We start from the raw sequence: 27,599 nt of genomic DNA, 5'->3' as shown, positions 1-27,599 counted from the left end.
CGGCGCCTCCCGCCCGGCAGCGCCCGGCCGCTTCCTGCGCTCCCCTCCCCTCCCCCCGCGGGCGCGCGCCGCGGCCCCTCGCGCCACCAGGGCCGCCCCCCGCCCCCCCGCCGCACGAGCCGCTCCAGCCGCGCCCCCGCACTGTCTCGTGCCGCGACCGGGCCCCGGCTGCCAGGGGAAGGGGTGGCGCGGGGGGGGGGGAACGTGCCAGCGGGGGGGGAAGGGGTTGTAGCAGCATCACCATGGCGACAGTGACGTCATCTCACCCTGGATCTAATTGGAGGAAACCCCGTGGCCCCAGCCGCAGCCCACGGGCCAACCGAGCTTGCGCTCTGCCTGCGCTCGCCCCCGCGGCGGCGCGCTGTGCTCGGATTGACTGTCGGGGCGAGAGGGGGCGGGGCCTGGCGCGAAAGACAGGTTCTGATTGGCCGCGTGGGCGCGGGTTGAGCAGCGGGTAGGCTTGCCTGTGCCAACGCCCTTTAGCGCTGGCTCTTGCTTGAGACGGGAGCGGCTCTTTCTCTCCGCCACAGCCCCGAGCGAGGCAGCCGATCCGGTGGCGCCAGCCGGCCCGGCCTAGCGCGCGGACTCAGGTGAGCGGGGCGCCGCGCGCCTGGCGGCGGGAGCGGGCTCCGCGCCGCCGCCCCGCCGCGTCCTCCATTTTGTGAGCGAGGCGTGGAGTCCTCGGCGGCCCCGGGGAGCGGGAGGTGCAGCCAGCCAGCGCCGCCATTTCGCACCCGGCGGGGCCGCCGGCTTCCTCTTTCCGCCCTGCCGCCGCGGGGCCAGCCTCCGGCCGCCTTCGCCTCTCGCCCCGCCGCCCCCTCCCCCCCCCTACCCCGCTGTCCCCGGGGCCGCGGCCGGCCGCGGCGTGGAGCCGCCGGGCCCCCGCCCTCGCCGGGGCCGAGACCCCACCCACTGCCGTGCCACAGCGCTCCCCGCCCGCCCGGGAATGCGGAGCCGCCGCCGCGCCCCCCGCGGCGCCGGGGGCCGCCGTCCCGGGGTCGGGGCCGCCGCGGCCGCCGCCGCGGCCGGGTGGAGGCGGGGAGGCCCGGGGCCCGGCGGCGCTCGCCCGCCGGGGCCCGGCGGCGCTCGCCCGCCGCGCCCCGCCGCCAGGAGGCGAAGCTGCCCGGGGCCGGCCGCGCCGCGGGGCCCCGGCCCGGCCGCCCCGCCCCGCCCGGGCCTCGCCCAGGTCCCTCGGCCTCCCCGCCCCGCGGGTCTCCCCGAGCGGAGCGCGGGAGCCGAAGGGAGACGGGTCTTCCCGCCGCGCTTCCCGGCCCGCGGCCGGGCCGACCTGGCGCCCCGTGCGTGTCCCGGGTCCTCCCTCGCTGTTCGCAGGTTTATTTTTAAACCTTTGCGTTCCCAGGGGCGAGCTTATCGCGTGCGTTTATTTATTTATTGCTGGTCCCAGCCTCTTGTAATGGCTTTGGCATACCCCGTCCTTTTTCAGCACTCATCTGCAGGGCGGATGGTGTGCTGAGGATGGACTTTGGGTGACTAGGTATCTTTCTCCAGGCCCTTGTTAAGCAGCGTGTTAATATGTTCACTTGAGGCAAGGAAGGAAAGCAGGGTGAGGACAAAAAGACAGCTTTGAAAAGATAGCTATTTCCAGCACTTGATCTTTAGGCTGTTGTCCTTTGCATAGAGCTGAGTGTGCCTTCCCCAGTTCAGTTTCTAGGTTGTCATTTCTCTAGGGGTGGGCCCTTGAGACTATTGCCTCTCCCCCTAGCTCTACATGGAAGAGCAGGATGCTGCCAGTCCGTCGATCCAGGAGATGCCCCTGGAGATGGGGAAGAAGAGACAAGACTCAATACAGTCTTAGTTGTGAGGAGCAGCATAAGATCGTGTTCTGTATCACTTCGTCCCAGAGTCATGGTTACTGTCTTCTTTCTGGCAGGTTTTGAGGACGTTCTCTTCTTGACAGTGTGACATCCCCGGCTTCTCCTGCTTTTGCTACTATACTGCTCTCGCCCCTCTGCCAGTCACCATGGATAAGACCGAGTTGATCCAGAAAGCCAAGCTGGCTGAGCAAGCTGAGCGCTATGATGATATGGCCACCTGCATGAAGGCAGTAACCGAGCAAGGTGCTGAGCTGTCCAATGAGGAGCGCAATCTGCTCTCAGTGGCCTACAAGAACGTAGTGGGGGGGCGGCGCTCTGCCTGGAGGGTCATCTCTAGCATTGAGCAGAAGACAGACACCAGTGACAAGAAGATGCAGCTTATCAAGGACTATCGGGAGAAGGTGGAGTCGGAGCTCAGGTCCATCTGCACCACGGTGCTGGTGAGTAGGGATTTTTCTTCTTTTCTTTGAGAGAAACAAAGTATTCATGTATGCTGCTGTACTGAGGAATAAGACTCTGAAGTTGGCTGAGGAATGTCATGTGCAATATAATGCTGGGTTAGAGGAAGTCAGTGCAGTAACTTCTGCAACTGTTGTGAGGATTAGTGTAAGGAGGAAGATCATGTGTGCTGTGCAGCACGTATAGAGGTATTTGAGATCCACATGCAGTATTGCTGTATGTAACTGTAGAGTTGCAGAGGATTTGGTCTCATGTCTGTTTGCACTGTGGTTAGTAAGGTTATCTCTTCATAAGATAAGCTGAAAAGAAAATAAAAAATCCTTTTTTCCTTCAGATCAGAGCTAGTAAATTGTTTAAAGCATTTAAAGTAACTGGGTGTGTGTTTCTTTCACTTAGTTTTTCTTGCAAAGAAAAAAATTCTCCAGAGGGCTTTAAAAGACATTTTGAGAATTTTCTTTATATATAAAAGTGTGAGTTTTATAAAGTAAAACATCTACAGATCTGTATTTCTATCTTCAGTGAAGAAATTGACTTTGTCATGTTCAAGTTGACTTTTCAGTGGATCTTTACAATGAAGTTGTGGTAGATATTGAATAATGTAAGACCAAGGTTTAAAGACTGACGTAACACACCTGAGAAGGCAAAGAAGCCCAGGAATACAGAATTTGCTTTATAAGCAGCAGGATTCCAGGTGCTATTGACAGTGAAGGTATACTGCACTGTGGTGGGGGCTGAATGTGTGTCGCCCTAGTCTACATGATCAGGGAGTTCTGGCTGCAGGAAGCTGGAAAGATGTAATGCACTAAGAATTGTGCAGCAAATTTTAGTGGCTTATTACACCTCAGAGAAGGGGGGGGGAACCTTTGGTATCTAGTATTGCAAACACAAGAACAGGAAGAAGCAAGTCTATAAGGAAATATTCATTTCTTGATGTAAGTGAATCCTGAATTAGATTAGGAGACCTGAATTTAAAGCTGGTTTGTTTGGAAGTAACTGAATTTGCTTCTTGATTCTGGCTTATATACAAAGGGGTGGTACTTCTTGGTTGTGTTGAAAATACTTATATGCTGCTATCTGAAATTGTTTTCTAACTAAGTCAAAATGAGTTATCTTTGCTTCAAAATCATTTGGAAATTTATTAGCTTAATGAATCAGCAAGGTTGGTTCCTTTCCTCAGTACTTTTAAAAGAGTCCATGTCTTTCAAAGAAGCTGTTTCTACAGTTACAGATACAGGTAAAAACTGCAAAAAAATCAGCTTTTTGAGAGTAATGTGACTTGTGTAGGGCACTGATTCTTCTTTCCTGTGACAAGAGTTTTACTATAATTAGTACTGTAGTGCTAATATTTATGCTCCTATCGCTCTTCTCAACCTCCTTTGTTTGGTGTTCCAGTTTGGGAGCTAGCATCTTGATTTATACATGAAGCTTATTATTTATATTTCTTAAAATCTCCCTCTTTCCTTCTACCAAAAGTAGTTTGTAAGAGGAGGTTTTGGACAAAACCTTGCACTGGTTGCTGCGCTGTCTTAACAAGGATCTTTCTCCTCCTATAAGGAGGTTGAGTGTCTTTGAAATGGAATGATAAAGGTAGCAAGCCATTTCATGCAGTGTCCGTATTGAAATTATTCCAGTTGTATCAAATGGTGGACAGCAGGTAGTTTAGTAGCTGCACTAACACAAACCTTTAATGTAGGGAAAGAAAGCTTTTTCTTTTACTAGCTGAGCTCTTCCCTGCATTCTAGTCTTTTTGCTCTGTTCTCAGCTGTGGCCTGGTTGGCACCTCTCTGCTTTTTCTCCCCTGGAAGACTGCAGGAAGTAGTGAAGACAGAAACCTACAAGCAGGCATGCTTTTCTTGTTCTACCCTGCTGGCCAAGATATGCCTCCCTTTGGGAGGAGGAGATGTATCTGCTGCCAGCCTTCGTATTTTTACTTTTCCTTTGAGTGCCATGTGCAGTTACCCTTTTTTCCCTTTCCTCCTTCATCTACCACTCCTGTGATCCGTGAGTCGGCAACAGTGAGACTGAAACTCACAATGGGCAGGCACTACAAAGTATCAGTTTCCTAAAGCTCAGCCACAAAGTGTTTTTGAGTCCTTCCTCTTGGAATTATAACTTCATGTTTAGTAATACTATAGAAACTGCTTTAAGCTCTTCTGAGTTGAATCTCAAACATATTTTTTTAATTCTAGGAAGACAGCTAAACTGAAACAACTGCTGGCAAGTAGTGCGGAAAGGTTGCTTGTCATCTGGAGTATATGGATTTAGCGAGGGTGGATGTGTTGGGTGGAGTGTGACTGCTGTTAGTCATACTACTAACAGTTTTTTCAAAAGGTTTTTTCATCACTGCTGCAACACAGCTTTTTAAAGAGAAATGTATCTGCTGTTCTAGATACCTTTATTTAAAAATACTTTTACCAGTATTACAAAATACTGCCAATGGTTAATTGAATTGCAGTTACTTTTTTTTTTCCCCTGTAAAGAATGCCCCAAGCCAATTAGGTAAGCTATTATTTTTAGGCCATGGCTTGATAAGGAACTTAGATTTCATCACCACTAAAATACTAACATTCAAAATTATGTTGATGACCTGCTTTAATTGATATATGTAACTCTTGCTAATTATTTAATTAATGCACAAACACTGTCGGTGGTCACAGTAAGATACTATTCCATCTCATGCCAAGCAGTGAAGACATTTGTTTTAATTGTCTGAATTGCATGTAGGAGTAGATGTGATCTGAACCCTTCTTAACTGTTAATTGTATGACTGGTCTTTCAGGTGAGAGTGACTCTTTAATGAAGGAATTATGACTTTTTCAAACAACTCATGGCTGCCATGAGTTTTTAATTTGAGGGAGGTGCACTAGCAGGTTTTACCAAAAAATTAGTCAATCAGTATAGGAATTTTGGTAATCTAAAGTAGAGAATTAATGTTGAATCTTCCCTTGTGAAGAATAGTCCAAACTGTTCTTGAAACTCTCCTATCCCTGAATAAAGAAATAGGCTGGAGACTTGACTGTTTTTTAAAGTTGAGCTATGTGTTTTTGTTTTTGTTTTTTTTTTCCAGATACTCTCTGAGCACTAAGTTCATGTTTCTTGATAGTCTCTGAGTGATTTCAAGACAGGCTTAGTACATAATGTAGAAAGGAATGGTGCAGGAACAACTTTCACATCATTGGGGAAATAATGTACTAAACTTTGAACACGGAATACACAAAATAAGATCTTATGTACCATGTTGTTTAATGGCTTCAGGCTTTCAGAGAAGGTAGCATGTATTCTTTGAAGTGGAACTTCTCTGGGGCAGCAGATGAAACTGGTTTGCTGAGAGCCTTAGTCCCTTTGTATATCAATACCCCATATCACATTCAGGCTCCTTCATTCTTCAGGGAGAACAGGTGTAAAGGAAAAGGAGGAGAAGGAACCCCAAACCCTTGACTGGAAGCAGTTTCTCACCCCACCTGTAACTTGCAGATTTTTCTTCATTTGTATTTGGTAGCGCACTGCATGTGGTCAGTTGCTAGGGCCTGATGTTGAGCTCTAGATAGAGCTCAATGTTGCATAGAGCAATAGAGACGAGATTTGATGACTACTAGTTTATAGTTTAAAACTTGAGGAAAATGCACTGACTACAATTGTTAATGCTTGAAAACAACTGCACCTTGATGATTACTTATTCTCCTATGTCTCTAGCCAAAATTTTAGAGATCATTTTAATCTGTTTTTAACTTATCTTCACAGAAGAGTTACATACATGAGAGTTTTCAGCTGTGCCACCATCTGTTTTTTGCATTGTAAAACTGTTTGTAGAGGACATTGTACTGTCAGGCCCAAACTGGCTAGGATTTCTAAAAATGAGCAAAGCCATCATGAACTCTAGTGATGGACCAACAATAACATCACTTGGGTTTTTTTGTTTTGTTTTGTTTTTTTTGGCACCCTATAGCAATCTCTGCAACAAAACAGCCTTGATCTGTAAGATGTATCTTATTTCAATTTTTACTGTCATAAGGTTGAGAGGATGCTTGTAAATGTTTGATCTTCTGTGAGATTGCAGTGTTAATTGTTGAAAGCATATATGAGTGCGTTGCTCTTGCCAGCTTCCTTTTCCTTCCTTCCTTCCTTCTCCCCCCTCAAAGTTGCAATACTGTTGCTACTTCTGCTTTGTAATTAAGAAACAATAAATGCTAATAGAAATAAAGGTAAAAATCTCTTATGTCCACTTCTGATTTTGTCCATTTTCTAGATCTACTTCTTAAGTTAATCACTAGAAAAAACATACTGGAAGGTAACTTAAAAAGCAGCTTTTTTTTTCCTTTTTTTAAACAGTGCAAGTTAACAGCTTCATTCAAAATGAAGCTGGTGTTGTTTTTGCAGCAGCAAATAGATTCCTCAAGTCAATTAAAGTACCTGATGTCAGAGAACGAATAAGCTTTGAACATGACTTTGTTTTTCATTACTATTATCTTTGGCCTGCAGTAAAGTGAAATCTTAGTTTTTATTTTGCAAAACTGGTAGATTCAGTAAGTATCAGCTTGATGCTGCTAATTATATGAACAATTTAGTAGTGAGTGTTTTGTTTTATGGATCCTTTTTCTTTGTTGCTTTCCTACTTTCAGTGAACTGCCAGAGTTTATACTGAAAGATGTGATATTATAGAGGCTAAGCTTTGGCACCTGATTAAAAGGATATTATAGTCTTTTGACATTGGAGAATATGTAGGATACAGTTTTATTCTGAAGAACAGGCATGCTAAACACTTGAGGTTAATATTACTGTTGAGCTTGAATTAGTTGTCTTGACAGTGACTGGGGCAGTGTCTCAAATATTTCTTTGCTTTTTACAGGCTAAAGCAAATGCTGTTTACTCATCCATTTTAAATAACTGACTAAAAGGACTAGCTACTTCATGGCTTAAAGCCAGACTTTAGGTTGGGCGTGTAACTTTTTGGCAGATCCAGAATCATGGAGTGGATGTTAAATGAACATTTTAATTTGGAATAACTGTCTTAGTTGGAGGGTAATGTGTTTGTGGAGGGAAGAGGTGATAAGAATTGTGAAACTTGATGAGTGAATCCTTTCTATTCTAATAAGCTCAGATCATGAATTTTAGTTTCAAATTTGTTTTAAGCTTAACTTATTCATATTAGAGCCTGCTGTTATGGCTGGGGTTTTTTGTTTGCTGCTTTTTCTTTTTTCTGGATTTCATTGGAATCCTCTGAATCCTCTTATGTTTTACCAGTAGTTAATTTTGTCCAAGTTGAGGTTAACTGGGCATAATCAGAAAATTAGGAATTGTTTCTGTGAACTTTTTCTCTCTGATGGAGACAAATAGGTAGATGACATACCAGAGCAAAACTAGACTGTTGCTGCTAGAGTACTATGCTTTTCTGCAAGAAAAACTGAATCCTTTTCTAAGAAAGGACTGATACTTGCAAAAACAAAGTCTAAAATGCACTGGGGTTCTCTCAGGGGCCAAAAGCTGTTAGAGCCCAACTGAAAATAATCCAAGGAATTCTTATAGTAGCTGAGACCTACATCAAATGCAGTCATCAGTTTGCAGACCCCAAACTGGATGACTGGATACTGAATTTCTAAAACATACAAGCCAACTAGTGGAAGACGGAGGATAAATCAGTGCAAGGTATTATGTCTCAGGTTCTGCAAACTTGTCTTTGATATTTGCGTGTGCAGTGTCATTTCCTTTTTCAGAGGCTACTGGAGTGAGGTTAGATCATTGATTTGATTTGTGTGGATGTCTGAATCTAAGGTAAAGCTGAAGTGGAGAACAGAGTTACTTTATGTCTGTGGAAAGCAGAAAAGGCAGATCAATGACTTGCCTATTTTTAAAAGTTTAAGAAATGGTCACCAAAGGATTCCACTTTTGCAAATTCATAGCTCCTAACAGCTCTCTTGAAGACCTGTCCTGAATGTTAGCACCCTATGCAAAGCAGGGTGTGGAGTAACTGAAAATAGGAGATAATACTAATGCAGGTGACCAGCTGTTGAGAACAATGGTATAGCCAAAGCCTCACCTACTTCCTGGAATCATTGCAATGTTAAATCCATTTTTCTAACAAGATTAAAATATAGATTAACCAGCACGATTGTAGGAAAGGCTATTAAAACTTTGTACTATAGCTCAGTCCACTTTTACATCTAGAATTATTAAATTTCTGAGAGGAAACTTCCTGCTTTGGTGGCCTTGAGACAAGTAGGATATGCTCAGCAGTTAGTACAGGGCACTGAAAACACAAATTCTATTTTTCTGTTAATGCAGCAAAATTTTTTTTAACAGATCTTGTAAGTCTCTTGTGCTTACCTGCTGGATGGTCATTTTGAAGGAATTTTCCTGAATTAGATACTAATACAATAGATGCCTTTTTAAAGTAAAAAGTGGAAGGCTATATATCAAAGAAATAAAACTTGAAGGGGAGGGGACACAGTAGAGCTGAAGGTTGCTAGTAGTTGACTTCTGTATGAAGACACATTGGAATTGTTTGGCACATTATTAAAGTGATAGATTATGCCAATTTCTATATGGGAACAGAAGCATGGAATTCTTTTGGTACTGGGGAATACCATCTTTTCAGAGGAAGGTAGTGAGAAAACACTGAGGGGAGGAAGTGCATGGATGTGCTTTCTTCATAGTGTTTGCTAGGTGGAGGTGTTCCATTGGTATTTTCAAATCCTTCCCCTTCTTTAGTCTAATGCTTGGTCTTTGAGAATGATGGGCCTGCTGCCCCCGGATAGTAGCTTGTGTGTTTAAATACTTTTGTTCTTAGCAGCAGCAAATTTGAAGTTAATTTTATCAGAGACTTGCTAGGTAGAGTAAATAAGAATGTTCTTGAACAGTGTGTTTGTAGCGTTTATTTTGTGTAGCTCTGAGTTTATTGGTCTGATGTTTTCAGGTTCTTCATCCTCTCTGTTTCCCAGGAAGCTGGGACCAGTATCAGAATGCTCCAGCTGAGCATAACACTGACTATCAAGCTTGAATTATTATTCAGATGTTCAGAGTGAATTAGCAAATTACATGTGAGCTGGGCACTTAGCCATATCAGTTACTAAAAATAATTTACTTTAAATGCTCAGTTTCATATACTGTTTCTCCCCATCCACCAGAATTTATTAGGTGTAATGACCAATGGACTATAAAGTCCTGAATTAGCTGTGATCTCACTTGTGCCTTTCTCTTAATTTATTAAAGGAAGACGTGTTTGATTTATCAGCCTCTAACATTGATAAGGGTTTATTCCTTGATCTAGCAATCTTTATTCTGATGTTTAATTTGTACAGTCCAGCCACTGAAGCAGTTGGCTATAACAGCCATGTTCAACTCCGTAAACAGAAAACTCTCAATTTGCTGTGATATTAAATTTTCTAAATACATTACATACAGTCTTATCAGACTGACACCCTCATATTTCCTGGCTAAAAAAAACTTTTTCAGGAAATTCTGTTCTGATGTGGAATGCATTTTGCAGAATTCTTGTACGCAGACATTGTTTTAAGTAGAAATATGTAGGCAGAACCTTAGCAAGATCAAGGTTCACTTTCTATGAGAAATTGTTATAACAGATGATCTTGAAATGTTGACTTTTAGCTTTTGTAACTCTTTGTAATGTTAATCTTCATAGTTGAGGCTTCTTCAGTTTAGGGAGCAATAAATTACTGCCACACTCTTAAAATACTGAATGAAATAATGTATTTTTGGACTTCCTTCAAGTTAATGTGAAATTGAGCAATACAAAAGGCTCTTCCAAAACTTTTGACTCCACCAGCTGCACCACATGACTTAGGGGAAGTACATCTAAAGTTCACTATTTTTCTGGATTTTGATGACAACAAGCTTCTAATCTGTGTTTTCCAAAGGGAGAGCAGAACTGAAGCAAGTAAAACTCTTAGACAAGTACCCTACATGGTTTATTTGTTATCATAAAAGGCTGTCTTTAAAAATAAGTTACTTACATGGTTTGAAGTTGCATTTGTGTAGTTCCCATGTACTGCAGTTCCTTTTTGAGTGCAGCTGGTCTAAATATATAATACAGAAATATTTTTAAAATTCAAACTTGTATTTTTTGGTTGATTTCATCATATTATGGAAGATCACCAATGGAGGACACCGGAAGAAAACTTCTAGACATATCAGGATTCTGAAGAGAAGGTTTTGATGTCAATAATATGTATTTACTAAGGGGAGAATAATATTTCAAGTATTTTAAGGAATCAGAAATATGGAAAATATGATCATGGAAGAATGTTAGAATCAATTTGAGATAAATCTGATACCAAGAAAAATCTCCTGAAAGCTTTTGGCTGCTTTGTACAGCCATTACTTCAGTGAAAACTATACTTATTGAAAAAGAGGATGACATTTTTTTTGAAGACTCATTTCTACATTTGGCACGGGGAAACTGGAAAACTTCAGGCCTCTTCCATTAAAAACTTGAATAATTCTTTGACTTTCACTGGATTGTTGGTTTTGTCTGATGAAAATCTACAGAAAGAAGAACTCGCATTTCCACACACTTCTATTTCCTGGCTTACATAGCTCTCTGAGGACCACAGAACTTTCGAACTTCTTGTTTTAAGAGAAATATAAGCAGTGAATATCAATTCTAGATTAAATTAATCTCAACCCCAGGTGGGAATAGTGTGGGCAGACATACTGCAGCTGAAGCTTCCAATGCATCTGTTAAGTGGGATTCCAGATACTTCATTCAGGGCCAATCCTAAATATTGACTGCCAGTTTTTTAAAACTATGTAGACAAATATTCAGAACCAAATGAAAAAGACAAATTAGGTCACCTTCTTCTCTATGCCAGGTATGTTTGTCTCTGCCAGGTATGTTTGTCAGTGCTTTGTCAGGTCGTCTTAAGCTACTGTAAGGCCATGCCATTATTGGAAAGATGGATATTTATTTTACCCAATATATAAACTGAAATACTAATGTCTTAAGAGAGCTATATGAAAAATAGGAATTATTGTTCTCCCAAAAGGAGTTGATGCACAGAGCTTGAATCAAGAAGGATGAAGAGCTTACCTCTGCTGAATTACATTATTGAAAGTAAAGTGATCTTACTGTTGCAGCAGGGGACTCTCCCTTTCCTGTCAAGAAAACAACTGCTGAATGTTAAAACACGCCTAGGTTGCAGTGAGTCATACTTGTGGAGTTTGGAATGACTAATTTAGACTTGAAATAGTCAAAAAGTCTTAATACCAATTTACTAGATGGTTAAAATAGGCAAGCATTTGTCAGTACAAGAATTTTTGAAAGGTATGATCACCTGTGCTGTCAAACAACTTGGCAAACCTATACATTAAGACTGTTTAAAATCACATTTAACAGTAATATTAAGGGAACGCACTGGTCTGAGCTGTCTTGCCACCTTTTTTTAGCTTTACTTTTTGACTGCAGTTGGTGGAAACCAGTTCTTTGTATGTTACTTGTGACAGGGTTTTCTCATATTGGAGCTGGATAAACCTTCTGAAATACCTGAGGCTGAAGACTTTTCCCCCTCCTTAGAAGGGAAGATTTTAAGTGTTGTGCAACACTACATAAATTCAGCCTGGCCTGGAGTGTGCAAGTTTCCTGTGTTCTGTTCATAACGTGCCTGTTGGATCCAAGCTGAAATGGCAGACTGCTCATCTTCTAGATGAGACTGAATGTGACATTGAATCCATGTTCAGAGTGGTGGGTTAACTTGCTTTAAAAAAAAAAAAAAAGTGTCAACATGTACTCTCTGCATGTGTGTTATTTTTAAAGAACCTTGTCTCAAAATAGGTTTATTTCAAAATAGTTTCTTCACTTGCATGTGACCATTTGACTTCATGAGGTTTGGCCAAGAAGTATGCGTTATTACAGGCGAGTACAGCATTAAGTAATCAGTTACTTGCTGTCACCCATTTAACATCTGTTCTGGTGGCCAACTTCAGCACTCCCTTAAAAAAGGAAAAAAGCTAAAAGCTCAAAATACAGAACATTCAGTGTCAGTTCAGGAAGGGCAGGAGTACCTAGAAAACAGTAATAAACCGAATCTAGTCTCTTCAAGACTTCTGAAAATCACTACTTGCTGAAATGGCATATTTTTGTTGCAGGTACAACAGTAAGCATTTGGGCAGCCAAGAACTTCTGAGCATTTGATTTAAAGTCCAAGTTGGTCTTTTAATACAGTATCAGTGAACTTTTTCCATCATGGGTGGGAGAGAAAAATACCAAACTTTGAATATTATATGCACTGATTTTGATTAGCTGCTGCTTGTCTCAAAGAGTATCTCTATTTGATTTTTCTTTCCTGAAGGTGCTTTTGTGTCATGTTAGTGAAAGCCTGACAGGATTTTGTCTTAAATTTCTAAAGCCTGCAAATATGAATTGCTTCTCACTCTTTTGAAGAGTAGCATGTTAAATCAAATGCCCAAGTGACTGGGGGGAGAGGAGGGCAAACTAAGCAGTTTTGAACAACTTAAGACTGAAGCAAGGTGCATGGGCCTTAATACTCAAGAATATTGCTAAAGCAGTCTGACTTGAAAAAACAAGCTTTAATTTGTCTAAACTTTATTCACAATACCTCTGCACCAGGGATTTTGAACACCAGCATACTCCTTCTTGCTAAAGATCATACAGCGACTTAAGCAGCTTATATTTACGGAAGTAGGGTTTTTTTAGTGCATTGCTGCTTATATAGTGACTATAACTTTGTTTTTATTTATGATGGAGCAAAAGTAAGGATGTATGTTACTAAGTTGGAAAGAAATACAAATGGCAATTTAGATCGGTCTTTTAATAGCATAAAATAACTTTAAGACCCAAACATGTAAGTACAGATACTGTAAATATTTTTGAGTTGGGAGTTTAGGTTACCACACTGAGAACTCTTTTTGGCAATACCTAGGCACATGATTATCTTTAGCCTGCTTTGAAAACTTGACCTTAAACTATTTGATAAGTAGATAATCTGCGTAGATGACCTGATTCATGTTCATCCTCTGGTGTTGAACTTCAAGTGTGAAACATATAGGTATTAGTTAATGGCATTGGAATGCATGCATAGATTATATCGATCTATTTGTTTTTCTTACTGAAGGTCAGTTCTGGATGCTGCAAGTGCAGAAGGTAGCTTGCAGGTCAATTACTACTCAAGAATATATTTTTTTAATCATTTTTTGATGTCAAGATTCTTTATAACTTCATCTGTGGGAGGAGAGAACTGCACAAATCAGAGTGGTGGTGTTTTTCTGCCACTTGAACCTGCCACATTGTTAAATTGCGCAGAGGTATTTAGTGTATGTTATGGTTGAACTTGACCTCTCAGTCAGGCTTGTCTTGATGCTGTGTGTGGTTTTTTTTGTTGCTTGTTTGTTTTTCAAATGGCAATCTTTAGAAGATGGAATTGCCCTAGAAACGGGTAACAAAGCCTGAATGTAGTGGGACTGGCGTATGAATTGCAGGGGATGTGTGTGTAAGGAAAGGCTGCCTGGCTGGCTGGATACACAACAAATAATTATGAAGGGATGTGTCTTCGGGGAGCTTCCTTGTTATCTGTATTGGGCACCTCAAGTGAAGATATGGCTGTTGTATTCCTTCAGGGCTTGCTTGCCATAAAGCTGAAATAACAAGGGAAGTGGTGAGAGCTGATGACTTAACCTGAATCAGAAATACTAAGTTTAATTCCCATTCTTTGATACTATGATTACATGTTAACCATTGTTACTACTTAAGCAGAGGGAAACAGATACTAAGGAAGGATGGTTTCTCATTTGGGAGAGAGTGAAAAGAGAACTGTAAAAGGATACAAAAAGGCAATTGAAATGTAATTTTCTCTTGGCATGTAAAGGAATAAGTCGGCCAATGAAGAAAATAATAAATCTCAGTTTTAATGGGGGAAGAAGTGGATTGCTGCCAGGCTCCTTACCTTCTCCTAGTGGCTCCTTCAGGCAGCTGCAGATCTGTTCCAGGGCCAGTAGCCCTTTGTTGCTGACATATCTTGAAAACAAAACAAAGAGGCAAAAAAAAAAAAAAACCTACCTCCCTTCTGGAGGAGGGGGAAGAATCTCATGTATGAGATTATGATGCTATTGGGAAGAAAAGATTGCTAGTGCACTGTGAAGATCGAAATGATACAAGTCAGCTGAGCAACATTAAAGCTGAGAAGTAGGGTGGGAGATCCCGTGACAGTAGAAGAGGACCAGCATGCCACTCAAAGGAATAACATCAGTATAGAGGAAACAACAGATACTAAGTACAAGTTGTAATAGTGCAAACATCTTCTAATGTAATCGTACCAGAACATGAAAGATCTAGTTTGAGAACAAAATTGTCTTGCTTTTTAATTCTGTTCTTCGTTCTGACAGTCACTCAGCAACAGAACAAACCAGTGACAAATCACTCAGATATCACTTGTGTTTTTTCATGGAAGTGTCTAATGCATATTTCCCTTTGTAGAGCAACTAATTGCTAGTTTTTCAGACCTTCGTTTAATAGGTGCTAAGAGCAATCACACTTCTTAATGATGATGGCAATTGTATTTTGATACATAACTCTCTCTGACCAAAGAAGCAATGAGCGTGTTTGCTTTATGTGAAAACAATTGACAGTCTTCCTTGTCAGAGAATCATACCTATGGCAATGCCTGATTCTCTTTATATAAATTTTATCATAAATTAATTTTGAGATGGATGAGGTCTCCTTCACTGTTCAGACTGCCTGTATTCATTTTACTTTTTATAAACTGATATTTAACATGAGGATTCATGACTGATTGCTGTCTGATGGAAAGATAGGCAAGCCGAAGCAGGGAAAGCCAGAGAACAGATGTAAGAAATCTTGAATTTTCTTGGCTATTATTGATTTGCAAGAGTGTAAAGTAAATTTAGCTTATTATGCATCTGTCTGCTCTTACTGCCTCACCAACACTTTCCCTCTATTAGAAGGAGGGTGAGATGCATTCCAAGAAATGATCATGTCTTGATGAATGGCTCACTAAGTGTACCGAATACCTTATAGATTTGAAAGGTAATGTCTGGATAGATAATTAATTAGCTTTAGTCCAAATATGCTTGCATTCTGTTCTATCCTATGTGATTCATAAGCAAGAAATCTTGTTCCATTTAAGGCCCTTAAACAAAAACAGATATGTAAAATGCAGAACAAGGATGTTCCACCCTAGTGGACCAAGGTGCAAGTCTCTCACTATGTGGTGTGGGAATGATTAAGAGGTCCTAGAGGAGATGTAACTGAGAGTGGAACTGCTGCCTGGACAGCTCAGCTTGTGCAAGTGAGCAGTGCCTAGGAAATAAAGCAGTGTACGTAGGCCACTCTTCCCTGCTTCAGCAATTGCAGCTCACTCCCAGCCTCCACTTTTTTCTGGAAGTTCCTCAGACCTCTGCACAAAAGTTTTCAAACTTAGAGTGCATGCAGCAGTTGCTGGATCCACTGATCTTCTGTATCCGCACAGAAGACTGTAGTACTATATGGATGCAGCGGGGCAGAGGCCATGGCAAAGTCCCCTCCTGCTCCTGGAAGTAGTGTGTGGCCTACCCTATCAGGAAAAAAAATGGACATCAGGGGTCTAAGGAAATTAAGCTTAGGGCTCTGCTTATATAATACACTCTAAAGCTCTCCTATGAACATCATTTAGTATATGCTCATTCCAGTGTGCTAGTTTTGGGGTGATAGGCGAGCCACATTAGTTGCCCATGGTACCCTTCTGTCTTTGGAGGTAGTTCTAGCAGTATTTTATAGTAAGATCAGTAGTGTTCTTTGCACTAAGCTTTCAATAAATCTTCATTTTTTTGGAAAGCATAAAAAAAGTTTGTTTGCTGCCTTGTATTGATATAACTGCAACATCTTGAAAAGCTTTATTTCAGTATTTTAAACAAAGTCAAAGATATGTTTTTTTGTCAAATATGTGGTTTCAAATCCTGTACAGCGTATCCTTCTCAACTGTCTGGTCAATGCTAATTAGATGGGCAGAGTCCGTGTCTTTCCCCCCACCCCCCCAATCTGATCAAGCACATGGATAAATTGGATCTCTGCTGCTTGATGCACTCTCAACCTTATAAATAATGTCCTTTAGAGGCTGCTATCTTTGATCATAACTGATTTAAGGAACCTTGCTAAATATTGGTGTATTAAGCTTCAGCTTTCTTGTTTCTGGGAAGTATTTCTCTTTAAATCACATTTCTGTGTTAAACTTGAGGTTATTGCACTGCTGTCTCTGAGACTTTGAAACTGTTTTGTGTGGTTTTGTGCTTTCATGGCTTGCGTTGGTATTTGCCTTTGTGGAGAAAAGCATCAAGAAAACATCTAGGCAGAGCCAAAACCTGCAGTTTCTCTCATTGCATAAACCTGTAGGGTGGGGAATAACTCATTCTAATATGTGAGTGACTCATGCAAAATAGAGTGTTCATATGGGATTGTCTTACCCATCTGCCTACTGCATCTTAATTCTTGTTTTGAAACATCTCATATTTTTGCTGCTTCTTCTGTAACACCAATGAGGTGTACTGTTCCATACATTTGCCCAAACCCTTGCATACTTCACTGCGTTAAACTATCATAAAAACTGACAACTTATTCCTATGCCATACTAGCCAGTGTCTAGTTCTTGGCAGTGTTGTTCTTGCACCACAGAAAGTCCTAAGAATGTCTGTTTCTGATTTGGTAAGTAGAAGGATATATCAGGCTTGGTATCATTTTACCCCTCCCTCTGCTTTCTAAGGTTGCAGTAAGAGCTCTCATAACTCTACAGTTTCTTAATGCTCTGGCATTGGGTGGGGGGGGAAATCTTTGAAGGGATATGTGTGATACTATATGTAATATTACATCCATGGTAAGCGCATTGTGTGGAAGCAAAAAGGCTTTCTCACCATATTGAAAGCACCCCACTACAAGCAGCAGTTTAAAATATTTACCAACACCTCAAAAATTGGCTTGGAAATAAGAAAGATCTTTAAGCTGGGTAGCTCTGTTACAGTCGATCCTTAAAGGAAGTAATAATGGCATGGCAGTAGACACTGGAAGTGGAAGGCTTGTTTATTTTAAAAAAAAAAAAAATTGCCTGGTTTTGATTATGGTGCTACAGTCATTAATTAAAATGCTGGAGGGGGGAGGGTTGCCCTAAAAGCTTACAGTTTCTTAAACTTAAATGTTTTCTTTGTAGCTGCTTTGTGAATTTGGCTATGTATTCCTGCAACAAAAATCTTACTGAACTAGCCACAGTTTGCAAGCATTGGAAACTGTCTTCTGTTTTTATGATCTTTTTATTTTCCAAGTAACTGAATACAGATCTTTATTGTTTAAATTCTTAGTGTAAAGATGCCCTGAGTATTGTGGGGCTTCCTTGAGCATATTGGAGCTTGCTTGCATCCCTTGTAAGTTCCAGAGAATGTCTCCTTTGTGGTGATGAGTTAGGTAAAGCCACTAGGGCAAGGGATAGGGAGGTCAGCTAGAAATTGCTCTTCTCCTCAGTTCTCTGAAGGTCCTGAGAACAAAATTATGCTTTGATTGGGAAAAATCCTTTGTCTTCTCTCCTTTTCCTTCAACTCTACCTTGTGGGGGCAACAATGGGCTTATTTTGGCCTTGGAGAGAGAGAGACACTTCTCATCTTGCTGGAGATTTGCAAACTTTTTCATGTCCCTCTGGCTATCAGGAAAGAGAGCTGTGAGCACAGGGAGCAGTGTCAGCAGCAGCTCAGGGTGGTGCTGGAGAGCACTGTATTGCTCTATTACTTCCTGGAAAATGGAGAAGCGAGGAATGCCTCCCTAGGATGCTAGAACATGTCTTAAGCTGCAGCCTTACAAAGATCTGGTAAAGGCAGAAGAGGCTAAGGCTGGAATGGGAATTCTGGTTACAGATTAGACAGGCTCAAATCCTTGGCTATCTCTGGTAAATGGGTTGGAGATTCTTTATCACAAGTCTAATGAATGCCATTTATACAAAATATAGCATAGTTATTTTTCCTTTTTATATATGTGTGTGCAAAGTGAGAATGACTTATTCTTTAATAGCTCTGCAACTTCTTGCAGTATTTCTCTTTTCCAGTAAAATTACTCATTTGAAACTGTTTTTAAAATGACAAGTGCATACTCTGCAACAAAATTTGGTCCTGAAACTGTGTGCTAGTAAGTCTTTTTTGTCACTTTCTTTGTAGTCTGATCACATGATTGACTGAATCGATTTGAGACTACATCTTAATGTAGTCTTAATGTAGTCTCTAGCATTGTGCCTTTCTGCAGTTTGGGTTAAATGAGTATGCATCTATCTGAAATGCCCTTAAAACTGTGTTTTTTTGTTTTTTTTTTTTTCTTAACTTGTAGCAAGCATTTGAGTCCATCAAAACTGACTGGAGAAAAGGGGAAAAATAGATTGAATTTTGCAATGTTATATGTGGAGCTGATGGCTTCTCTTTGTTTCAGGAGCTGTTGGACAAATATTTAATAGCTAATGCAACTAATCCAGAGAGCAAGGTATTCTACCTGAAGATGAAGGGAGACTACTTCCGATACCTTGCTGAAGTTGCCTGTGGTGATGACAGAAAACGTAAGTACCTTGAGATCTTCAGGTTTAGAATAGTTAATGGATTTTAGTTTTGAGCCATGGGAGAGGAGACAGTAAATGAAGCACACATGCCAATATCTTGCTCTGAATTAATATGAAAATAGCTACGGGGGAGAGACTGCTTTTTGGCTGGAAATCTCCAGTGTTCCTATAGACCAAGTATAAAATTCTGAGCAGACCTAAAGCATCATATACAGGGGAATTTTGACTGGTGTTCCTGCCATCTACCCTATACTTTTGGATAGTTGTCTGATAATGATTATTCAGAACTTTTGGAAAACATTTTTGCTAAGGGTCTGCTAACATATTTAACGTTGTTTTCTTATGTTTCTTCAGTACAATAAGCTTAGTGAGGAAGAGAAAACAGATCTCCAACACTTCTATAGGTTGACAGAACTCATTCATGGAGGAAATTTTAACCATTTAATTGTGAAGCAGACTTCACTGTAGTCAACTAAGATTACAAATAAGTAACAAAATTATTAATTCTGTACACTGTCAAAAAATTGAGCTGTAATCTAAAATTGTTGATGCTGATTGCCCTTTTGGACCTAGCAGACAAAGGCTTGGAAAGCTTTGTGGCTGATATGGTCACTTGATACTGGGTGTCCAAAAAATGTAGTTGGAACATGTGCTTAGGTGATCGTGAGTACTTCAGAAAGCTCTTCTGGGGAGGAGTCTAACCCTCTGTTCAGAGGATGTATTGAATTAAGCATTGGAACCATCTTGTAACATGCCCAGGCACTGTTGTGACATTAAAGTTTTGGTATGGCATAAGTTATTGATATCTTTCTATATAACTAACTAAGATTTACTCTTGGAGTGATGCCATGACACTGAAAGGAGGTGGACTGTTGGGATCTGGCAGAGCTCTGAAGTGACTGTCTCTGGCTTGGGCATGGTAGACATTTGATAGTGTTGGCTACTTAAACTGATTGATTTGCAAAGTGGGAAGACAGAACTGCTTATCACTTAAGCAAAGAGAAGATGAAAATATATAAAATAGAGTGAAAGTGTTTGCATTAATGAGTTGCATTCAGAAATTCTTAACCCTTGGCCTGATTTGGATGACAGCAACAATCGCCAACTTGGTTTTGGCTTATATTCCAAGTTATGTTTTTATCTCAAGTAACAGTTACAGTTTTGTGGGCTTGTCTAAACAAAGAAATGCCTGCTTAGCTTGGCTGAAAAGACTGTGCTTAAAGTGGTACGGATGCTTATTATCGGACAGGGGCTGATTGATGACCTTATTAGGTGGTTCTGGTGCTTTCCATTTGAAGAGTTTGTGTATCACCATGCAGACAATTCATGCTTGATTTTGCAAAGTTCTGGGAATCTTACTTGACTGTAGGACCTCACTAGACCTATACTCTCCCCCTTCCTATGCAGAGCTGCAAGATAGAACTTTACTACCCATGTCTATTTCTCTGTGCTGGTGCAGTTCATAATTTTACAGGCTGTTAAAAGCTTCAGTGGTAACATCTTCAAAGGCTTGCACATAATACCTATAGACATGACATATGCAAGCATGTGGTTCGGGGGCGGGGGGGTAGGGGGTAAAAGAACATCAGAGTCCCAAAAATGGGGCACCTCTGAATTGGAAATCCCAAGCTTAAGGTTATTGTTGCAACTTTCAGTCTCCTTCTGTGCATGTATTAAATTCTTTTGCTGTTAAGTTGTTATATGTTAACTCTTCCACAAGATTGTTATTACATCAGTGCCCAGAATTTAATAAGAAAATTACAGAAGCATATAAACAACTCTCCCTTAAATTCTTTAGGAATCTCTTTAAGTATTGAAGATATTCTGTGTGCTTTTTAAATCTCCTTTGTCTCTTATGTTTCTGGTACTAGAGCTGATGGTCATTCAGTTTTTCATAGATTGAGATAAACAGGCTTTTCTGATCTCCCACCACTAAGTACTTGTATGTTTTCTCTGCTTCAAATAAACTAGCTTAAAGCACATTAAATATTTTCTGCAGTTGCTAGCTTTGTCTTACTTTTTAACCTGCTTTTAACAAATTAAGAGTAGTCCATTAGCACTCGTTACACAGTAAATACTGGAAAACTTTAGGCTATGTTGTTGCTCTCTGAATATGTAAAGGATTTGTTTACCAAATTCTGCTTTTCTGGCATCTTCTAGAGCTATTATGGTATTAGTTCCCTCAGAAGAGAACTGAATTCTGAGCTCTAGGAACAGCTTTCCTTTTCCTGCAGTCTCCTCTGATTCAGCAGGCACCTTTAGGACTCCTATTGGTCCTGTGGTTGTCCTTGGGAGAGGAATCTTGAACAGACTGCATTTAGCACTCTTGAAGTGTCTACTTTGGCCTGGCAACTGCTTTTCTCTGTGATATTTCATATATTGTCCCAAATTTGTGCAGGACCTTGTTTTATTTTATCCTGCCCTCCTACTTCTCCATGGAAGCAGATTTTTAGTTTTTCAGGAACACCCAGTATATGCCTTCCAGGCTTCCTCAAAAAGAGATGAGGGCCCTGCAGACAGTAGCTGCCTTTACTACACAGACCTGATTCAAACCCAGGCAGGTCCATCCTCTGCAAGGAATCAAGCAGGACTTCCGTAGAAGAAAGTTGCACACAACCTCTTGTAAATAAAGACTGTGCTATATCAAAGTGCATATATTCAGAGGTCAAACTAAGATTGTAGAGTCAACTTTGATACTTGCCTTTATTAACTTCTCTGTCCTTATCATTGTGTTTCTCAAATACCTTTGTTTGCAGTAGCTTAGCTGCCCCCTGTGGTTTTTCACTGTAGCAGCCCTATTTAAAATGGGTTTAAGATCATAATCTTAAATGCAGTGTTTTGCTAAGGGCAGGCTTAAACAGTGGACTGTTCAGTCCCCTGTTAGGGGAATATTTTAGTCATATTTAAAAAATAAATAAAATAACCCCACCTAATGTTGAAACACTTCTCATTCTTAACAGAAACAATAGAAAACTCACAGGGAGCTTATCAGGAGGCATTTGATATCAGCAAGAAGGAGATGCAACCAACACATCCAATTCGCTTGGGTCTAGCTCTTAACTTCTCTGTATTTTACTATGAGATTCTCAACAACCCGGAGCTTGCCTGCACACTGGCAAAGACAGTAAGTTGTATTTTCTTCTGTATGCCTGTAGGGACAGTAGAAGAGTTTATATTTAAAAACTAATCTAAATGATTATTTCCCAGAGTTTGTGCAGGAATATCCTACTTAATGTATCTGGCTTCCAAGTTCATAGTGTAATTAAAGGAAAACAAGCAGACTGTATTTACAGTGTGCCTTAAGTTTTCAGCAACACTGAAAGCTTTTGCTGCTTTTCATACTTCTCTTTCAAGTAGAGCAAGTCAGCTGACTAACTTCTTATATTGCTTTTTGTTTTAAGGCTACCTATACAAATAAGGTTAACTTCCTGTTGCTTAATGATCACTCAATAGAAAGACTAAAGATGGCTTAATTATTCTAGGCATTCGATGAGGCTATTGCAGAACTCGATACACTGAACGAAGACTCATACAAAGACAGTACTCTCATCATGCAGTTGCTTAGAGACAACCTAACAGTAAGTTGCTTTTTTTAATGTATGTTATTTAGCCCATGTCTGTAACCATATAATGGCTATAGTTCGACCAAATTTGTGATGAAATGAAACACACTGTTTCACTCTAGCACAAAAGATAGTGCTGATTAGGGCTGTTTACTCTACTGTAACTTGTATAAAAATTTCTGTTCAAATTTTTCATAACTTACTTTGAACATAGTCTTCAGCAGCTTCATACTGCATAATCTAGAATAACAGCTTGGATAGTTAATATTCTGTATTGCTTGCTGACCTTGCAGTGAAGATGGAGAAAGTGCATTCAGTTAATTTTACATGCAAGATAAGCCAAAGAGTTTGCAAATAATAGTCCATGATCTGTCAGAAATCCTTACTAAAACGTTGTTCTGTGTACTGCCTCAGAGACAAAATATCTTTGTGTATCCAGTGCAGCTTGCTTTATTTCCAATGGAAAAAAACACACACACACACATGAAATTTCAATGTATTAAGGTTGCAGTTGGATACAATGAGTTGATGCTTGTGTGTATTATAATAATTAATTGTTTTGGAAGGGAAGTGCCTAATGGGACTACTAATTCTATTTGTATGGAATATCTTACCTATGAATATTTCCTGCACTTAATTACAGCAATATTTCTCATTTTGCAGTACCTCTTGAGTAGATATGTCTTTATTAGCACTGTAAAATGCTTAGCTTCAGTAACCAAAGTGGTAATCTTTACTTTTAGGATCCAGACCTCTGCTTTTGAGATTAGTGTTATTCATGAAGCTATCAATCAGACTTGTTGAATGACTGAATATCAATGAAATAGCTGACTACTAAGCACAGAAGTCTGAACTTGCATAGAACACTGTCTGCTCTGCGTTTAATACCTGAGGTGCAAAGCTGGCTGTGCCCATGCATGGAGAAATATCTCTAATTACAACTGCCAGGGCAAGTACTGGAAGCCAGGGCTGTACAGCTCCAGTGCCTCAGTAGTTTTTACAGTTCCTTGCATCTACTTCTTTATTATCAGTAGTTGCCCCTTTTTGGAAGTAAAGAAGCATTTCTTAATGTTGACACTATTTTTCTTTTCTTTCTAGTTATGGACATCAGACAGTGCAGGAGAAGAATGTGATGCTGCAGAAGGTGCAGAAAACTAAACTGCACATGGGGTGTCATTCTCCCTTTCCTTCTCAAGAAACCTTTTTACACGTCTCCATTCCTTATAGCTCCACTTGGATTTCCTATAGCAAAGAAAACCCATCCATGTGTATGGAAATCAATTTATAGTCTTTTCACACTGCAGCTTTGGGAAAACTCCATTCCTTGATTTGTGTTTGTCCTGGCCTTCCTGGTGTGCGGTTACTGCTGTAGAAAAGTATTAATAGCTTCATTTCATATAAACATAAGTAACTTCCAAACACTTATGTAGCGGACTAAAGTGTACCTGGTATTTAAAAACAAATCTGAACCAGTTCCTGCCAGTTGACTGTGTTTTTTGTATTACAGTAAAGATATGAAAATGTAGTTAATTGCAACTAAAGAGTGTTCCACATAGCTTTTAATTCTCCACATTCCCTTCTTATTCTGCAGGGTTTCCTTTCCATAATTGACTTTCACATGCTACTGTGTATTCTTTTCAGTAGGGATATGGAAGTATTGGGCCAGATAAAGTTTAGCATTTCTAGTTTGAAAATTTACATTTCTAGTTTGAAAATTTACAAATTGAGTTGCTTCCTGTATAATGTAATACAGGAGCATGTGTGTTTGAAAACAGGGGCTACTCTTACTCTTAAGTTGCTGCTGTTTAAGTTGATATCCCCTCCCAATAAAAGTTCACTTACACTCCTGCCTTTGTAGTTCTGGTATTCACTTTACTATGTATTAGAAGCAGCATGTTACTGCCAGAGTACAGGCAGTGCTTTTTGGCAGACTAAAGTGCATGTCATTTCTTAATACACTGGAATGGGAAAACCAATTGAAGTTCACATGTCCAAGTATAAAATTTAGTACTTTTCCATGCAGGTTTGTGCACATGTGAGAAGGTGTCAAGTTTGTCCAGTGATTGTTATTTAGAGAGTTTGGACCACTATTGTGTGTTGCTAATCATTGATTGTAGTCCCAAAAAAGCCTTGTGAAAATGTTATGCCCTCTGTAACAGCAAAGTAACATTAAATAAAATTACATTTTATAAACCACTTACTGTTGACTTGTAACAATTCCATGCAATTGCTTAAGGGCTAAACTTAATCTTGTGCTAGAAGTGTCTTTCTCAAATTTAGTGCACACTTTTTAAAGTCTGCTCTTAAATGAACTCAATTCATATTAAATAATGTGCATTTTATTAAAATATCATGGATAACATTTTGTAGTGTAACCTGACATGTGGACTTCTCAGTAACTAAATCTACTTGAGCTAATAGCTTCATCTTACTAATGACCTAAGAAAAAATAGCTAATTTTTTGATGTTCTTCCACAGCTTGCAAATCTTCTCACCTAAATTATGCATTTTATGCAGTCTCGTGAAATTCTCTGATCTATCCTCCCATGTGTTTTTCACTGATGGGCATCATTTTTTTTATTACAGTATTCCAGATACACTTTTAGAAATGCAGAGGAAGTCTTTCTGCTCTAGAATGTTAGTCTGTGTGCTGCCACATCATAATCTGCTTTTTGTTGTTCATAGACTGCTTCTAGTATAACTGTTTCCCTGATTTTTTTGAGCTTTTTTGTAATAATACATTGCTATGCATTTTTTTCCCCTCCTAGATCATTTAAAAGTTTTTTCCTAAACCTCTACCTCTTAGTTCCCCATGTTGGTGGGTTTTGAAAATATTTAACTCCTATTAGTGTCCTGGCTAGACGGGATATGACATTATGAAAAGGGACATATTGCTAGTCCTTGTAGACTTCTGATGGTACATCTTCCACCTAGATCAATATGCTTTTTTTCTTCATTCTTTAAGAGTGTGCACAATGAGTATTCCTACAATAAAACTGTTTGGAAAATATGCTTCAATTGACATGCATTGCTGTTTAAAAACAAAGAAGAATAATTGTATCAATTCCGTTCTCTTCATGTGGTCACTTTGAAATGCTGTCAAAGTATTGTGTGGCAGGATTCTACATAAACTCATATGCTTCTTAATTTGTGTTTTGGTTTCATAATTTCTTCCCCTCCCCCCCATGCATTTTCTACTGATTATTAATTTGTTTCATAAAGATTTTCAATCCTAAGTGCTTTCATTCTCCAGTTAATGTTTCAGTACTGACATGTTAGGAATCAGCTTTATCTCCTCACTTACGAGTTGCTTTCTTTGTTCTCTTCCATAATGCTTTCTTAGGGCGCACTGCATTGTCAACTGACGTTTTTCTTGTTTCCTTCCTTCTCCCATTTTATCAAGAGACTGTTCTGGTTCAGAAAACAGACAACTATCTGGGTCTTGTACTGAGATTATAGCTTAATTTACTGAACACTGCCTGGTATCTTCTTGCTTAAATGTCTATCAGGCTGGGCAAACTAGTGCTTTCTTATTTGTAGTATCTAAATTTTGTGCAAAAATTAATCTTAACTCCAACAACAGATCTTGCATTTTAATAATACTGAATGCAATACCATCTCTTCTTGTACTGATACTTCCAGAGTATGCTTATATATATGTATTGTTTTGGATGGGGAGGGGAAAGAAAGGTGTAGGAGGAAAGGATGAGGCAAGGAAGAGACCAGTTTCCTAAATGACTTTGTCTAGTCCCCCATCACAGGTAAATTCCATTCTTAGTACATCACCCAGACTAATTGGAGAGGTGCATTCATGTGGTATTAGGGTTTCCTGTTCCAAGAGATAATTTGCATTTACTTAAATGTTGCCCCACCTTGCTCAAGAGGACATGCCCCACAGTTTAGGAAACGCTCGACAGACTAATGCCTCAAATCCTGAACTGCGCTTATTCCTTGCAAGCCAGACATGCAATTGAAAATTTTACAATCCAAAACGTCTTAGTAACTAACAACTTTGTCTTGATTAAGGTTGGGGTTTTCACATTCTGAATACCGTGGTATATTGTAAATCCTGTGAGGCAGAGTTATTGTCTTAATCTCAGCAAAGAATTTCACACTACCACACTAATTATCTGAATTTATTAGTATTTTTGGAACACTAATGAGAAGCTGAGCTCTTGAATTCCTAGCTTTTCTGCCAAATGGATGATGGTGGTAGAGATGGTAAGCCATTTTCTTTCTTTTGAGATATTTGTGCTATAATTCAGTTTAGCAGAAAAATGGAGTTTTGTACTTCAGGATCTTTGAATTTCAGTAATGTTAACAAAAATATACTGGTTTTATTCCGTTCCATAGGTCTAGTTATTCCATTACGATGTTCCTGTTGGTGTGATAGCTATTTGTTACACTGGTAGATAAATTATTCTGTAATTCTGTAAAACAAATATGGGACTTACCCCTTTGCACCTAACTTTTGTCTAATACAAAGCAGGCTGCAGTAAGTTTTGAAAGCTTTTTGCTTGCAGACAAAAAAAAAAAAAACAAAAGCCAATAGAAATGTTGATTCAGGTAGCCAGGATTTATATGGGCATATAGAATATATCAGTTATTGTTTTAAATGCTAATGTAGTTTTGAAGTATGGAAATGATACAGCCAAAGTAATATCCTGTATGTCTGAGAACTGTCTGATGCCTTCCAAAATTATCTTCCAGCCAAGCAGAATTTCCTTATTAAACCAAGAACATAAGATAGGCAGTAAATCATCTACTATAGAAAAAGCACTAGCTTGAAACTTATTCCTGACACTTCGTTTGTAGACTCCAAACTTACAGTAATCTCAGACTTCTGTAACAAGAACTAACTGCCCTCTTTTGTACGAGTGTAGCTAGATGACATAACTGCTGAAAGCTTCAGCAATTACAGCTTGGCCAGCTTTCAGATGAATAAAATGTCAGTGTGGGAAGGGTGAAATGTTAGTACCAGTTTTGGATTACTGCCATGATACTTTCCACTACTCTATGAAGACGCCAGCTTGACAGAGATATGCCTTCTAGTCTTTTTGTGCTACAATCCTTAAGTCAATAAATGGACATTAATACATCTTTAATATTAAAACTGTAGCCCAAAACTATGATAGCATTTTAAAATAGAAATAGCTGTACATGAAAACTCACTTAAGGCAAGCTGTCTCTAGTGTAGTATC

General features: G+C 39.9%; 1 protein-coding gene across 1 annotated transcript; it reads left to right on the top strand.

The window, feature by feature from the left end:
- The first annotated feature begins 462 nt into the window (after positions 1 to 462).
- YWHAQ (tyrosine 3-monooxygenase/tryptophan 5-monooxygenase activation protein theta) lies at positions 463 to 25,545 on the top strand. The gene is made up of 6 exons (XM_067294283.1): positions 463 to 590; positions 1,892 to 2,275; positions 18,712 to 18,835; positions 21,796 to 21,959; positions 22,318 to 22,413; positions 23,497 to 25,545. Exons 2-6 carry the CDS (start codon positions 1,982 to 1,984, stop codon positions 23,554 to 23,556), a joined length of 738 nt encoding a protein of 245 aa, XP_067150384.1. The 5' UTR covers positions 463 to 590; positions 1,892 to 1,981; the 3' UTR covers positions 23,557 to 25,545.
- The last annotated feature ends 2,054 nt before the right edge of the window (positions 25,546 to 27,599 follow it).

The sequence above is a fragment of the Apteryx mantelli genome, chromosome 3 (genome assembly GCF_036417845.1).
Source record: "Apteryx mantelli isolate bAptMan1 chromosome 3, bAptMan1.hap1, whole genome shotgun sequence".
NCBI classification, from domain to species: Eukaryota; Metazoa; Chordata; class Aves; order Apterygiformes; family Apterygidae; genus Apteryx; species Apteryx mantelli.
The sequence above is the reverse complement of the archived record's forward strand: the minus strand, read 5'-3'. Positions and strand labels throughout refer to the sequence as shown.

Excerpts from the sequence above, each read along its gene's own strand:
- YWHAQ (XM_067294283.1), top strand. The coding sequence starts at position 1,982 with ATGGATAAGACCGAGTTGATCCAGAAAGCCAAGCTGGCTGAGCAAGCT. Across the intron at positions 18,836-21,795 it reads CTGTGGTGATGACAGAAAAC|AAACAATAGAAAACTCACAG; the intron begins GTAAGTACCTTG and ends CATTCTTAACAG. Across the intron at positions 22,414-23,496 it reads TGCTTAGAGACAACCTAACA|TTATGGACATCAGACAGTGC; the intron begins GTAAGTTGCTTT and ends TTTTCTTTCTAG.